Raw genomic sequence first — 15,908 nt, forward strand, 5'->3', positions numbered from 1 at the left:
ACTGTTGTGGTAGTTGGTTTAAGCAGCAATCTTGTTTTGTTTGTTTTGCTTGTTTTTTTCTTTTTTTTTTTCTTATGAAAAATGCTAAAATTTGTATTTGATATATATATAAACAAATAGTTGCAACGGCACCCATCCCCTCAATGATTCATTGCAAAAGTATATAATAACGTTTTTTTTTTCTTACTTCCAAGAGATCATAATCGATGATTTTTTCTTATTCTAGCTGTTATATTAGAATTTAAAAATTTTCCAGAAAATTTTGATAAGGAGCCAGATAAAGATACACTCATTTTGTTCCTTTGTAAAAAAGTACTAACAGATTCTGTCAATTTAGCATGAAAGCACAACTTTAAGTTGATATCGGTGTCAACTTTATGATTTATGCTTTATGCCAGATTTCAATCTGTGTAAAGCAAATGTTTACGCCAGCTTCACATATACGGGTAAATATAGTGTATGGGCGTCTTTGAGACACTAGGCGTAAAGGCAACTTTATTCTGTATGTTTAGAGCCACTGCCTCTAAATATCGAGAATCCGATTACAGGACGAAAAATTCGAATTTTCTTTTATTGTGCACATTTTCAGAAATGTGCTTTAAAAGCACAGAGAGAAGAAACCTTGCTTTAATTTTGTACTCCCAGAGTTTGTGATTTTTGCTTTGATCATTTCTCTGAACTTTAAATCATCTTGACGTAAAATCGTTTTGTCACTTCTTGGCCGTTTAATTTAATCTACACGCCAAATTTCAACTAATTTTAGAGCGTTATAACTCCTCTAGTATACAAATCTCGCAGCAAATAAAAGATTCTAAAGAAAGAGCTATGCCATAGGTATACCATATCTAAACGGTTAGTTTGGCCCTTGAATATTAATCGCGCTAGACGAAAAACTATAAAGGGTAGTTTGAACAATTGCGCCATTTTTAGACGAGGAGCATAGTTAATAGAGGTAATTGAATGGCTATAAAACCTGACAATTTCTTGTTGTACGTTTTTGTTGGCCATTTTGGGAGTTAACCCTACACAAAACCTGGCAAAATACAAAAGGTGGTTATGTGTGCTCATACAACTAACTCATACAACTAACAAATTACTCGTAGACAACATGTATTGTACACAAAAGCATTACTTTAAATAATACATCAGAATGAGCCTTAATAATGGTAATAGATGACGCAGTCCTCTAGAAATCAGGCGTTCAAAGTGAAACGGTAGTCTGGTATTAAGAATTTGAGCAATTTTGATATATAAATAGAGAAGACCCATCTTTACTTCTTCCTAATTGGTTACATCTGAAGTAATATATCAAACACGAAAGACTGTGTTTAACCATATTTCCAAACACCGAGAAAAGAGTTGAAAATACGACGAGCAGCGGAATATTTTTGACGAAGTTCGAGGTGTTCGGAAAAGTGGTCAAACACTGTCTTGAATGTTTGATATATCTTCTCAATCTAAACTAAAACAAAGGAAAAAACGGAGAAATAAAATCTTAAAAATCTATGCTAATTAAGATCAGATATCCAAAAACTGTCACGGTCATGATTTCCTTTGTTTAAACTTGATGAATCTGTAGAAAAGATGGAACCAATCGCGACTTCAAAGATTGATTGTACGTGTGTCCGAAACGACCGCAAGTGAAGAACTCGAATACGCAAATTACCCTCCTTGTCACGGTGTCAAGCCATGCAACTCTCCGGCAACATATCTACCACGCTAGCTGACCAGTGACAGTTTTAATTATAATATAAGCCGCTGCATTTGACCTTTTTCCACTCCATTGTTTTAGAAAAAGATACAGGGTGAGTAAAAATGGTCAAAACAAGTAACGAAAGTTTCTCTGTCCCATCTGTCAAATTTACGGTCGTCTCTTGATGGCCGGTCATAAGTCAGTTCGTCTTCTCACGCAGATTTCTACAGGACTTTGCCTGTTATAACCAAGGCCAGTTCTGAGGTATGATTTAAATTGTTGCTTACAAGTGTGATACACAATGCCAAAGAATAGTTTGTGTTATGAAACACTATGTCTATAACGATGGCTGGGAAATCGAAGTTTTCGCTCCGTCGCCTGAAAATGGCGCAACTGGTCAAAATAATCTTCATGGTTTTACGTCTAGCGCGCTCAATATTCACAGGCCAAACTAACTCTTTGGATATGGCGTACCCATTGCATAGCTCTTACTTTAGAATCTCTTATTTGTGGAAAGATTCGTATACTAGAAGAGTTATTACCTTCTAAAATCAGTTGAAATTTGACATTTGCGACGGTTGTGTTGATATAGTATATGAATCAAGGCAGTTTTTTTTTTCTTTCCGTACTGGCCTGTTGAAAATGCGAAATTTCGCATAAATGCCATCGGCCATCTTGGATAATTGAGCGGTATTTCGAACTTTCTTATATTTCTCAAAAATATGAACTCCCTGGAACTTTTAAAGTTAGAAGTTTAGAAGTTTAGAAGTTTACCAAAAGGGTCTTTTTAATTTGGCACAAAATAAAATTCGAATTTTTCGTCTTTTCGTCGGATTCTCCACATTAAGAGGCAAGTTTGTTAATCAAGTTTACGCAGACTTGCCCTTGCACATAGTTTATTAGGATTTACATATATTCCTAACATGGAAGAATTATATTTAAGAATTGTTATTTGGAGTGAGAAATGATAAGTCAGCTAACAATTGAAGGCCAACGTAATAAAGTGAGTAAATTTTGTTACCGGTACGGCTGTCACAGATGTTTACAACAATTCCAGACGGAAAATTAAACAGCTTCTGAAAGTTTCAGGAATTGGGAAAAAACTCCTTAGCACGTATAAAAAACATAGTTGAGGGTCCCTGCATGCTCCTTCCCCTAACGATCATTAAAGTTCAAAAGGAAGAATCCCCTCTTCTGTCAGTGCGCGTCTGAGTAGTGCTAAAGGATGATTTGCCTGATTTTCGTTCATCAGTGTGAAACAATCAAGAAGGCAATACTTACTTTTATTCCCACGAAGACTGGTTGACGAGCAGGTTTGGGGAGGCTCCAAGGGTTAGCCGTGGAGTTGGTATACCGGGCTGAAACGTTGCACGAAATCTAGGGAGGAAAAGACATCTAAGAAAATATTCTGTTTTGCGTGTTGTGTATATATGCCATTGTTCCACTTAATTCAGGCAAAATATTTAACATTCTCACATATGTACGAGTTGCGCTATTGGCAGCTACAGACGTACAGAGCAGTTTAGAAATACCGGCAACTGATGAGATCCAGATGGAGGATCGAAACCATGGTCTTGCCTGAACTAAGCCGAACAATGGCGTATACAACACGCAAAACAGTCAGCACAGCTGCATTTGAATCATGTGGTGCCAGAACGACCAAAGGAGGAATAAACCTATACATCGAGTAGGAGAAACATAAGCTCCATCGGATAGCTGCAAGAAACATAAGAATGTCTCTAAACAAATTCAAACGTATAGCTTTCTCGAAGTAAAGCTACGGTGTCTCCGACAAAAAACGTACGAGAACAAATGTGATATCCGTGATAAGGATTTATGTACTTGCAAACAGTTCTAATCACAGCCGGGCCCAGCGTTACAATATAGAATGCAAGTAAGCAACATGTTCACGGTAAATTTCATATTTTGTCCCTCAAAAGCAAATTCGTGGAGACTTGAAAGCATATCTTGCAATAGAAATGAACCTGAACAATGCATAAACACATGGCAAATTACAGAAGTGTCAAACCCTACGAAGCGACATGCAGATAGCAGCGGAAACCATGCAGACCTATGACCTGCAAAGAAATTGCACGATCTAACGGCTCAGCTCTACTTAAAATTCCTCCTTATTACACAACATGAAGTGCCCTTCATAAACACGAGTGAGGCGATAAAAAAAGGTCGAGTGACAGAACAGAGAGCGGTAAATGTACAAATGTCACGAAACGTGGAAATCGTGTAGGCTAGTCAACCCCATTTTACACTGATATGATTTTTCGGCATTTATTTGAAATGATCAGATACGGGCTTGCTAGATCGATTTTTGCAACAATTCTTAAGTCGGAATTAAAGCAATCTTCACGCAAGTTCACTTTATTTAACCTATCAATACCTAAATCAACCACATCAACTGAACCAAGAGCATGAGCTATGCTGTAGCGCGACCAGAAGAATAATGCATTAGCGCTAATTCAAACTCATTCCTGGCTAGAGGATATTCGAAGACATTTCTTTCCCATCTGCAAGCTTTCGATCTCAGCCAGTAATAAAACGAATATGGATTGCTGCGATCACGATACAGTCTTCACACAGGTTCGCTTTATATAATCGCAAACGAGACAACTCGAGCTGCTATGAATTGATAACACGCGCCGCCACCAGAAGAGAAATGTCTAATGCGAAGAAGCGCTAAATTTCGTTAAAGCTGTTACAGTTTTTTGTTTCTTCTCTTTGTAATGATTTCCTAACAATTAATCGCGTAATTCGAAAAAGTGTGAATAAAATGAACAAGGTCTTCAAATTTGAAAGATTTGACAAAACATACATATATACGCCAGTCTATTTGCTGCAAATCTTGCTTAAAGTGCCACTGAAACGAAATTTTCGTACTCTCTTTTATTAGCCCAATTTGTAGTTTCAAACGTGCTTAAAATAATGGTGAACTTTATTTCTGTCAAATCCTAACGGAAAGTGCTTTTTTTAGCTGCTGAAATCGACTTTTAGGAGCAAAACTGTGTCCGGGCTCTGGAACCGAATTTAAGGACCTTGTGACGTCACTGGTTGTATTCACGCAAGAAGCGCTATAGATTCTCTCTTGTTTTCACTTGATTTATTCAAGTCTATTTTTCATATTGTCGATACCTGCTAGTTTTCTACCTTGTAATTTCTGTCCAGTCTTGACAGGAAATACATATCATGAACGTTGGAGGGCGCCAAAGAGTGCAGATTCACCAAAATAAATGCTACAGATTAGAACAGCTCAGTTACTTTTCAAACATCTTGAGTACTAGATTGGAGATTTCGAAGACGAGTGTGGCAACTTTTATATCACGTCCTAAAGCCTAAACACGATATTTCGTCGTCTGTTTTCAGCCTGGTTCTGAAATTTGGATTCTCACGTTTATCTAAGGTCTATTACACAAGGTTCGAATATATCCTCGGCAACTTTACTGCAGTAAAAGCCGTAAGCGCATCAGCCATCCGCACAATCACGAAGTTATTAACGGTCCACAAGCTTTGAGTCGAGTACTTCTTTGCACACAGAGGGCATCTTTTTATGATACTAATAGGTGAGAGTTCTTGTGGTAGACAAAATGTGTCTTTGAAAATTGTGATCCGCAGCAGGGTTTGCTTTATCGTCGCATACGTGTCAGTGTAAACAAAGCGCGAATTTCGCTTCTCTTTTACACGTATCTCCCAATTGCAATATTTCACGGTCGATGGATTACTTTGAGTTCTTTAGCACATACTTATGTCTATGATCTTCATTTAATGGTATCCAAATTCAAAGCAATTCGTTAAAACGTCACTAGTTTACACTCCTTTCGAAGGTTTATTAAACAGAATTTGAACTAATTTGCATATATCACCTTTCGCCGTCGACATTGTCACGCGTTCTCTCGTTTCCTGAAAACATACGTGTAGGGTCATGGCAGCTTAGTTTACCTTTATAGTTTAAATTCGCTCCCTCACATAAAAGAAGAGGGTTTCTTAAATTGTTGCTGATTTGATAACTTGTAGGATGTAACAGATGCAACTGGACTAAAGGTCACTGTGGCACAATCTCGTCCACGGTGAAACTCACAAAGCGTCCGGTTTCCTCGAAGCGAAGCGACTCGAAACTCGAAGCGTTGTTGCTGCGATTCGTGCAGCAGCAGTCCGGATAATAATTTCAAAAGCTGCTTTCTCTTGTTTTCATGTCTTTTTTACTTTATGAGTGTAGGTATTGTTTACTTGAGTGGTGGCCATTTCACCAAGAGTCCCGATCATTTTGCGATCTAAGAACTCCCACTCGTTTGCTTGCTTACATAAAATATCCTGCAAATATCCAATTAAATAGACTGAAAAGCCCCAGGATCGACTCTCCACCTCTTCTTGTCTAAGGCTACTGTGATTATCTGCTTTACAGCTCTGAGATGTCCTTAAGATGTTTTTTGGGAGGCTTCGAACAGTATTCTCTTCTCCCATAATCACTCTAAATTTTCAGCGCGGCATGAGAGTAATACAACCAGTGACGTCACTAGGCTGTTTTGGCCGCGCCAAGATGGCCGCCAATTTTGGGCTTAACCAGCCAACTTCGAACGGCTGAAAAAGCAGTTTTCGCTTAACGTATGCGAAAAAAAAGTCCGCAGTGTTTCCAAGTAAGGTTGAAACTTTATTACTAAGCAAAAATCTCATATACGAAAATTTCGTTTCAGTGGCACTTTAAGATTCTTCGGCTATACTACTCATATCACTTTTTAGTATATTCTCAGCTCCGACTATTGCATTTCTAGCTCTCTGATTGGCTCAAAAACTCCGACTATGAGCCATTAGTCGGAGTTTTACCTTATATGGAAAACAGTGCGCCAAGTTTAAAAATTTTCCGCTCTGTAAAATTGTTGAAATAAAAATCGGCGGCAAAAACCCGATTAAGAATATACTAAAACAATTATTCCATTCGACCTTGTTGGATATGAAGTGATCATAACCAACTCGCGCTACGCGCTCGTTGGTTATTTATCACTTCATATCCAACGCGGTTTCATGGAATAATTGTTAAATAGCTGGTTTGCTGCTGGTCAGCCAAAACAAATGTACCATACCTCGCGGTTTTCAAAGCAAAAAAAAAAAAAAAAAAAGACACTTCAATTTAAACTTTTCTTACTTACCCATCGTTGCAAACTGTACTTCGAACTATCAAGTCGAGAAAACAATGGCTTATTTGACCCGGGACAAGAGTCATCATACTCATTGGAGTTATGAGGCAAAAGGCCACAAGGAAATTCTGTGTACAAATGTTTGCCTTCCGAATACCAAGCTATCCGATATGACACATTTCTCCACGACGAAAGACCCGCTTTGTCCAGGGGAATATCGCAACGAAGGCTTATATTAGGAGTTCCTGCATCACTTTCGTTCGAAATTCGAGGCTCTCCAAGGTACGATCTGTCGAATGGGGTGGGTGGATCTAAACAAAAGATATCAGAAGCAACAATTAGTTAATAAGCAAGTAAGTAAGTAGGAAGCTATCAAGGAATTAGGTGAGTAGGTAGGTAGGTAGGTAGGTAGGTAGGTAGGTAGGTAGGTAGGTAGGTCATTAGGTGGGTAGGAAGGCAGTAAGATACAGTACCTGTAATAGGTGGGTAGGTAGGTAGCTAGTTATATAATTCTTGGTTTTGTAAAGGGAAAGATTAACTTACAGTTATGGTTTGCCTTTTCGAGCAAGTTTGCGCAAATCGACCATGCAATGGAGTTAGTAACGTTTTTGTTAATTCTAAAACGATCATTGGACAAGGCAATCATCCTAAAGCCTGCAGATGCACCTGAAATCCTGTGAATAAAGGCATAAATTCCAATTACTGTCCTTGGCCAGGTACCTCGGTGTTTTAAACAGAAAGGCTGCACGCACACCACAGCACTCAATTTAAAACAGTCCTCAATTTAATAAATCCAATCTGCTTTTGTCTTTCAAAATATCTGTTGCCTTCTATTCACCTTCATATCATAGCTTAAATAGATTTTGTTGTTACTCGCCCCATAGGCCAGTGGGTTATCACTTCTAATCTTAAATTAACGGGAACGTCCAAAGAGGTGTGCCATGACCCTAAGAAAAGCCTCTTGTGGTGGTTAGCTACACCTGGAGCGAGGATCTGGACGTCTTTGGTTGGATTTTGTGATCCGTCAACCCAGCATATCGATTTAGTAATGCATATGATTCGCTTTTGCTCGCGCAACCCGTATCATGCCTAGCACCACGCGAGTCAAGTGGGGGCTTGCTTTCCTCGATAAAGCACATGGAAAGAATTCTTAGGGTTTAGATGAGACTTTCCTTCTAGGTTTCATGGAGCGTGGAGCGTGGCGTGGAGCTTGTGGGTTCTTTTCTAAAATAACCAAAAAGGCCAACAACAACAACAACAACAACAACAACAATAACAATAACAAACAAAAACATAAAAACAAACAACCAAACCGAAAACAAAATAATGATACACTTACCATAGCATACACCGCTTGCTGTTGCAAGTTTTCCATAAGGGCAGGGTTTCTTATCCCCTGCGAAAAAAGTGTAGAAAGGTTATCAGGTGAGGTTACGAAGAAGCAGAAATAGCGTTGTTAACATTAGAAATAACCACGTGCAGGCCGGGTGAGCCTTCTTTTCACTGATGTAGACCAGAGCCGGGTTCTCTCTCCTTCTTTAGAGACCGAAAGTATAGCACTTTCCAACCGGTGTACTTTATTCCTTGTAATTTTCAATGACAGACTACATACAAGTACTGTTTATGATTTTCCAACTGCTTATGACGAATACCATACCTGTATCTCATTTTAAAAAAGTAAACATTTTCAGTTTTTCAACACGAGTGGAAGTTTGGGAGAGCGAGAAATACTGTGGGAGCATGAACTGCAGGCGAGTGCATTTTCCTAAGATTTCACCCGTGTTTCTATTTAAGCTATAGCAAGAGACGATGAGTTTCTTGGCTATAGTGTCTGTCGAGGAGCTATTGGCCGATAGTTGCCTCGAAGAAATTTGACATTTTTAAAACAAATATTGACTCGAAAAGTGAAACTTTTAGGACTTACAATAAATGTTAGTCTTTATAACATAACATTTTCAACGAGCAACTATATCAGATCGGTAGTTCCGAGACCAGTCAGGGAGACCTGGGAACTAATGTTCCCTACGCATGTTTAAAACCGCGACACAACACGCACCGAAACCACTGTCCACTGACAACGCGCTTTCGATAGTTGTCGACAACTAAAGCAATGATTCCCATACACAGGAAAAACAGTCCAAACGTATTTAACGACAACCTTTCGTTGTTGACAACTAACTTATGTCGACAACATTAGGGGTGGCGAATGGTCCTTCAAAAACTCTGGGTCTCGTAAAATTTCAGTCGAATTTCACGGCTCTCGCAGTCTCGTTTTTTAGTAATTATGTGCATCTCGTAGTCTCGATTTTTCTACGAAGCTGTCTCGGAGTCTCGATTTTTCGCAAGGCTAAGGGTCTCGAAGTCCCGATTCGTTCCTTTATCTGTTTTTACAAATGACGTCTTCCGGCCTCACTTGATATTGAATTTCAATGAAGCAACTTACAATTTTCCGAGAAAAAGTTAATCCTAACTTGTCCTATAGCTAACTGCCTTAATTCCACAAAAAATTACAAAACCTACCGCAACGTCCCATTTGGCGCCAGAAAAACAGTTATATTTCTCTAGAATATCATAACGTAGAGCGTTATAATCGAATTTCCAGTTCCAGTCAGTTCCAAGAAGCTGGCTTAAGGCTGTACAAGCTCATTCTAGCTCTCAACTAAATCTGGGGCTCGAATTTTAAGAGTCTGAACGTCTCGCGCTCGCACTCAAAACACTTTGAAGTCTCGGTCTGGCAATTTAAATTGTCAAAATGTCTCGGGCTCGCAAAGAAAAACGCTTGTCTCGCCGTCTCGCAAAGTTCTCGCATTTACCATTCGCTACCCCTAACATTTAATCGAGCACGTTCGACAACCGTGAACTCGCTATAATTTAACTGAGAGACTCTTCAGAGCTTTGAGGGAGGGCGACTCTTTAAATAACCCGAGAGCATTGATCTAATTATTTCGAGGTAAACATTAAACCAGAGTGTTACATGTATTGAAAGAACTATCCTAATATAGCTAAAATCTAAAATCTTTTGAAACTCCGAGATGTGGCGCATAGTCAAAACGACAATTATTTTAATTCGGCGACCGACTAACTAACGTTTGTGTTACACGCTCAACTCAGACGAAAACAACGTTTTATTAAAGCACAAACTCCGTACTTTGGTATAATCTCCGAGCACATGTTTTTCACTCTCCAAACCAAATCCCAGCATACATTGCGGTACGTGAGCTCATAGTCACACACTCAACATAACATGTCACGCACCCTACATTAGCCTGGGCAGATGTTTAGGCACTCATCAAAAAAAAATTATTCAAATCATACACAAAAAAGTCAAAATCATGCCAGCAGTCGAATGCGTGACCAAAAATACTACCACTCTATTTACAATGATAATTGAACTGAGTGGAGTGCAATTTGGTCTGAAATCATAGCGTGATTTAAAAATCGAACGAACGCGCAGCGCGAGTTCAATTTGAAATCACAAGTTCAATTGCCACTTTGTTAGATCCATTTTGAGATCGCACAATTTTATCGCCTTAAATTTTAGATTTTGGTGTATTGTTCCAGTAGCAGGTTTGTTAAAAATAGCGGAACCGGAAATGCCTTTGCATTTCATTTAGTATGCAAAACGATGTCATGTGACGAAAACTCATTCGAGCATAACAAAGGACAAGCAGTTCTGAAGTCAGAACGAAAACAGTCTACTTCATGCATAAAAGTTCAATTCTCGTCGCCTGAATCAATGATGGAAGGTCTTCCTTTCCTTTGTGGTTGAGGTTGAGATTCCTAGTTGTCTTTGGAGAAGGAATCTGAAGGTGCAGCCGAGTTGTGAAACTCCTTCGAGTGCACGATTCCGGGTGCACGATGTCCAGGCACTCTGCATGATTTTAAGGGATTCCAGCTCGTTATCATCTCCGTGTCTCTTTGTGACCTCGGCGTAAGACGCAATACTCAGGGCCTTGTCAAGTTCTTGCGACGTCATTTGTTTCAAGATATTTTCAAGATGGCGGGACTGGCACCAGCTTCGTAAGACGTTCGTTCATTCACTGTTTTGACTATGTCTATTTACAGCGACAGAGTTGAGCTCTTGTGTTGCTTCGTTTGAAACTACCGGAAACCTGGAAACATCTACCTTTTTTAAGGGGTCTCTGAATTTGTTGTTGTGTGGTTTTCATTTGTTTATGTTTTATTGGACTCGGTACGGATCTTGAGCAGATGTTGAAGAAAAAATCACCAGAATATTCGTCAAAATGGACACTGAAAGTTGGGAACCTACAACAAAGTAGGTCTTCAACCTGAAGGAGCTCATAATCGTCTTTCAGGAACTGTAATTAATTAAATTCGTCAATTTCTTTTGGAAAAAACAACGTACAATAACAAAGTTTTGGCAAATATACAGTAGTAGTTGCAAAATTCTCCACACAATGGCTTTTTGCCTTTCCTTTTGCTGAAATTTTACTAATTACTTTAAACCACCGTTGAACTCTGATTGGCTGTTTTGTTTTACTGTCCCATTCTCATTGGCTGAGAAAAAGATGCGATTTGGAGGAAAGAATAGTGCGATTCGTGAATAAATCGCACCACTGAGAGCTAATCAGATTGCAAGGATAACCAGTGATTTCAAAATGGATTTAATAAGGAATTAAAACACTTCATTTCGAAATATCGGCACCACTGAAACTAAAACCAACATAAATACCTTCGCTCGGTTGTCATATCTTGACTGTCAAACAAAATTCTTATCCTGTCATTTTAACGGTGTCCCATGACCAGTACGCATCCGTCGGGTGAATCTGAACTCCCCAAAATCGCGCGCTCGATATTACCACGTTCCTATCCAAATGTACCTTACTTTTCTGTTGCTTTGTTCGACATAATCATTCAACCTGCTTTCAGGCAGAAATCGCCGGTATTAAATTAAATAATCAATAACAAATGAGCCGCTATCTTACTCATCCTCGATTGCTCCTTGTTTCTCATTTGCATATTGCAATTGTCTGGCAGCAGCCGGGCTTTGCACACAGGATGGGGAGGGGATTTAACACGCTTTAGAATCTGTCAAATAACTCAGTTTTAGTTGTAATTCAGGGCCTTCTTTCTTGGCTAAAACAATAAACTGAATCCTACACACTTACTAGGTTCTCCTGGCTTAAAATTCAGACAAAGAAAATTAACTCTGTTAAAACCTCTGGACGTTTTCAAAGTTTTGAAAAGTGACTGTGATCTGATATCTTTAAAATTGCTGACAGACAAGAGGCTGCGACGAAAGACAACAGATCATGTTGTTTTAAAAGTTTACGACGTCCCCAATTTTTAAAATTTTTGAGATCGGGAGAAGGCTTGCTGGCCAATTTGTGATTTTCTTCGTGCTTTACTTTCTCCTCGCATAGTATATACGCTTGACTAGTGAAGGTGTTTGATTTTTCCCTGACGAAAGGGCCCTCCCTACTCTGGTCTTTATTTTGCTGAAGTCCCGACCCTCATCCCCATATTCAACAAGAAGCTATTTCGCAGAAGGAAATAGTGTTCCGTTTCCGACAAGATATTCAAAGTCTGAGAAAGGCTGGGGATTTGAGATCTTGTGCATGAGAAGTTCCGGGGTGAGGGGTATTTGTGCTAATGCGCCACTTTGCGCTGCACTGATCCGCTCAGTTGCCAGAGCCTGGGGTTTTTCGTCCAGGCGACGTGTATAAGTTGTCAACACTTGTATCAGTTATTACAGTCAATACACTTACTTGTGATACTTCCCTTTGACTCTGCCATAGGGGACGGGGGACTCGCGTATATCGGCTATATAGGTATGTCCAGCTTCAAAGGGTATGCTTTTTTAAGACCTTTTGGTCAGAAATAGACTGATCGAATTTGAACATTTTGATCTCAAACTGGGTATGATTTTTGCGCTCTAATCTTGAATTAGGCATGTTTTTAGAGGAAGCTACTTCTTTCATCATCATCGATAAGACCAGCAACTAAAGCCATTCACAAAACCTTTAACATCATTCTGAACTAGGGAACTAAGGCAGTTACGGTCTGAAACAGGATGTCAGGCAGCCGCGCTTGATTTTAATATGACGCAGCACCCTACGTTTTGTTGTCAGTGACGCAGTATATTTTTCTGTTCAAAAAGGACGTCTCATACATGTGTGACCACAATTGTGCAATTGTTCCCCCACTTTTGCTTGAATATTATGAAGCTAAAGTACAAATGCTATCGGTGTTTTCATGGAAAGGAGCTCTTGGAAATGCCGCGGAACGTCAAAATACAAATTTCCTTAGTTTTAAAAGCGAGCTCTTAGAAGTAACGCTATTCGAATTGTGGAGGAAAATTTGACAAATCAGTTTAGCTACAAATCTGGAAAACTGGGGGTTCGAGACTTACGATATGAAGAAAGCCTTATAACTGTAAGCCATACTGTACCTATTTTGCAATATACCAACGTTAATTAAAATAGAATATGAATTACCTACCTTCCACAATATATCGCATCTGTAGTATCGTCCAAGCGCTCCAAGAGCGTGTTCTTTACCCGTAAACAGCCACAGAAAAGGGGAGGGTTTAGTTACCAGGATATATAAGTGACTTGTTCGTCGTAGGTAATGATGTGAAGTGCTTGAGAGGCACCAAGAAGCTCGTAGTCCCACGTAAGAAAACTACAAACTTTGGCTTAAAATCTACAACTTTTATTGGTGCCAAAGTGTGGAATTCTATACTGGATGAATTACGTTCAATGACAATCCTTAAGGAATTTATGAATGATGTAAGAGAGCTTAATTTGTGATGTAAAGTTTTCTATGATTCCCTGTAATAATTTTCAGATTTAAGTCTGTTTATTGTTTATTTATTGATATAATTAGAATGTTAGTAATTAATTGATCATGTATGTTTTTGTTTTGTTTTTGTTTTGTTTTTTGATATTTTTATATTTTTCTCGGCATATTAGCATGACTGTATTGCTAGGGGCCTACACAGCCTCATCAATCCGAGTTGAAATAAAGTTACTTACTTACTTACTTACTTACTTACTTACTTACTTACTTGCCTGCCTGCCTGCCTGCCTGCCTGCTTGCTTGCTTGCTTGCTTACTTACTTACTTACTTACTTACTTACTTACTGAGGGGATGAATAGGGATATGCAAATCCGCCGATCCGAGCCTTCTTTCCACTTAATCCGTCGATCCGCCAATATTTTTGTTTAAGTCCGAAACCACAACCACATCCGGAAACAGAAGTGTAAAACTACAAAGGTAAACTGGTAAATGTAGACGCTATTGTTAATTTCGCACAAATAGTAAAGAAGCAACATACTTGACGACTATAACACAGGAAAAATCCAATAACAGTCTCACACCCGAGTTTAAATGAGCTTCTTTCGAAAAAAGAAATAATTTGGATGAATTCATTAACATACCGACAAAGGCTGAAGAAAGATCTATGATCCAAATTTCGTTTAGGACCCAGGATCCCAAAATCAAGGCCGGCAGAACCCGGAATCCGCGTCAAAATTCACGGCTGATCCACGATCCACTGTGGTTTCAAAATCCGCGAATCCGCTCGATTTACCTCAAAAATCCACAATCCGTGCGCTTTTTAAGGCCAAATCCGTCAATCCGAAAGCCTATTCACCCCCTCACTTACTTTACTTATTCCTGACAAGTGTTCTGATTGACCAAAATTATATCGCCGTAGTTGTGATCTTAATCTCATTTATATCAAACGCGGAACCAGATATCTTCGTTTCTTTAGAATACATCGTTTCAGTCTGACTGACAACCATTTAAGTCGCTAATTATTTCTACCTGTTTGACATTTTAAGTTCCTTTTGTTTCCGTGACACGAAACAACAAGTTATTTTTGCTGAACATGTTTAGCTTGAGAATTACAAGCGTTACGCTGACAACATTCGTACTCACTATGACATTAATAAATCATCTGAAACGGAAAACAGTACCATTTCTTTGCTAAACTAAACAAAACCAACTGCTTCCACCGGCCTAAAATATCGCATTGGTGGACAAATCGCGTGGTGTGGCGGTGTCTCTACCTTGAAAATATCTGTCCTTTTCACTATCACTATCCGATTAGAAGTCCAGTTCGTAGTTTTGTTTGTAATATAATAACGAGAAACGAGAGTTTCAATCGTAATTCCCCATTTTCGTACAAGGCAGCAATTGAAATGTTGCAAATGTTACATTTTGTTGCGATGCACCGAATTTTGGCGGGAAATGTTGCCGCCGTTCTGTATTTACATTAACAGTTACGAACTTTACTTTGATTGGATATTACCTCCACTTTGTAAATAGCTAGTTCACCCCTGAACGGAAAACAATACCGTTTCGTTTCTGAGGAAACGAAACAAAAATGTTGTAAGGCACGCTTGTCTCGGATTACACATCTTCTGTCAACATGGAAGACTTCCAAACGTCTTCAAAATGGAAACCCGAAATTCACTTACTGACTAACGCTTTAGCGCTTACTTCTGGCTTAATCAAACGACACAAATAGCACAGATACATACAACAGTACATAAATGCATGGGACTTGGCAGTAATTGTTTCTCTTCAAATTTGGTTGAGAGCACTGTCGAAAACGCCGCTGAAAATGTGCAAGGAAAGAATCAGTTTGCAAGATTCAGGATATTACAAACCGAAGAAGGCGAACATGTTTATATTATTTATAGCTTGGTAATGCTGACTTTTCGAAGTAATACAAAATGTATCAAAAATTTGGTCACGCAATCGACTGCTGGCGTGATTTGATTTTGATTTGATTTTGTATTTTTGTAAACGATTTAGTGCAATGCTAAATTATTTGCCCAAACTAAATTTTACATACATTGAAAGACCTATCCTAACCAAATTAAAATGGCCGATTTCCAGCCCAGTAAGGACTCGCTAAATTGAGTCTGAAGGACACACATGGATGTTGGGGGTTCTGGATCAAGTCGGTTTGCTGCTTATTTCGTGTCTCGCTTCGCTCGACGCGATTAGCACAAACCGCCTTGAGTCCAGAACCCCCATCATCCATGTGTGTTAACTGCCCGCGACTGTTGATCTAGATTTTTTTTTTCCAATTGAACAAG

The 15,908-nt window shown here is 39.0% G+C and overlaps 1 protein-coding gene and 1 long non-coding RNA gene across 3 annotated transcripts in view; both read right to left on the minus strand.

The window, feature by feature from the left end:
• Window positions 1-15,908, minus strand: part of LOC110051450 (von Willebrand factor D and EGF domain-containing protein-like) — an 83,294-nt gene that overhangs the window by 47,495 nt on the left and 19,891 nt on the right. For both annotated transcript variants that reach the window (XM_089277571.1, XM_089277580.1), the window contains exons 2-4: window positions 8,174-8,230; window positions 6,847-7,145; window positions 2,975-3,070 (exon numbers count right to left, since the gene is read on the minus strand). In XM_089277571.1, coding sequence (XP_089133697.1) covers window positions 2,975-3,070; window positions 6,847-7,145; window positions 8,174-8,230 — 452 coding nt within the window. The remainder of the gene's footprint in view (window positions 1-2,974; window positions 3,071-6,846; window positions 7,146-8,173; window positions 8,231-15,908) is intronic.
• LOC149117524 (uncharacterized) lies at window positions 4,017-6,832 on the minus strand. The gene is made up of 2 exons (XR_016203831.1): window positions 6,400-6,832; window positions 4,017-4,553 (listed from the first exon to the last, which is right to left on the minus strand). It is a non-coding gene; the product is annotated as an uncharacterized LOC149117524 (long non-coding RNA).

This window comes from Orbicella faveolata, unplaced genomic scaffold (genome assembly GCF_042242905.1).
Source record: "Orbicella faveolata isolate gen_17 unplaced genomic scaffold, um_ofav_v1 contig_12, whole genome shotgun sequence".
In the NCBI taxonomy this organism is placed as follows: Eukaryota; Metazoa; Cnidaria; class Anthozoa; order Scleractinia; family Merulinidae; genus Orbicella; species Orbicella faveolata.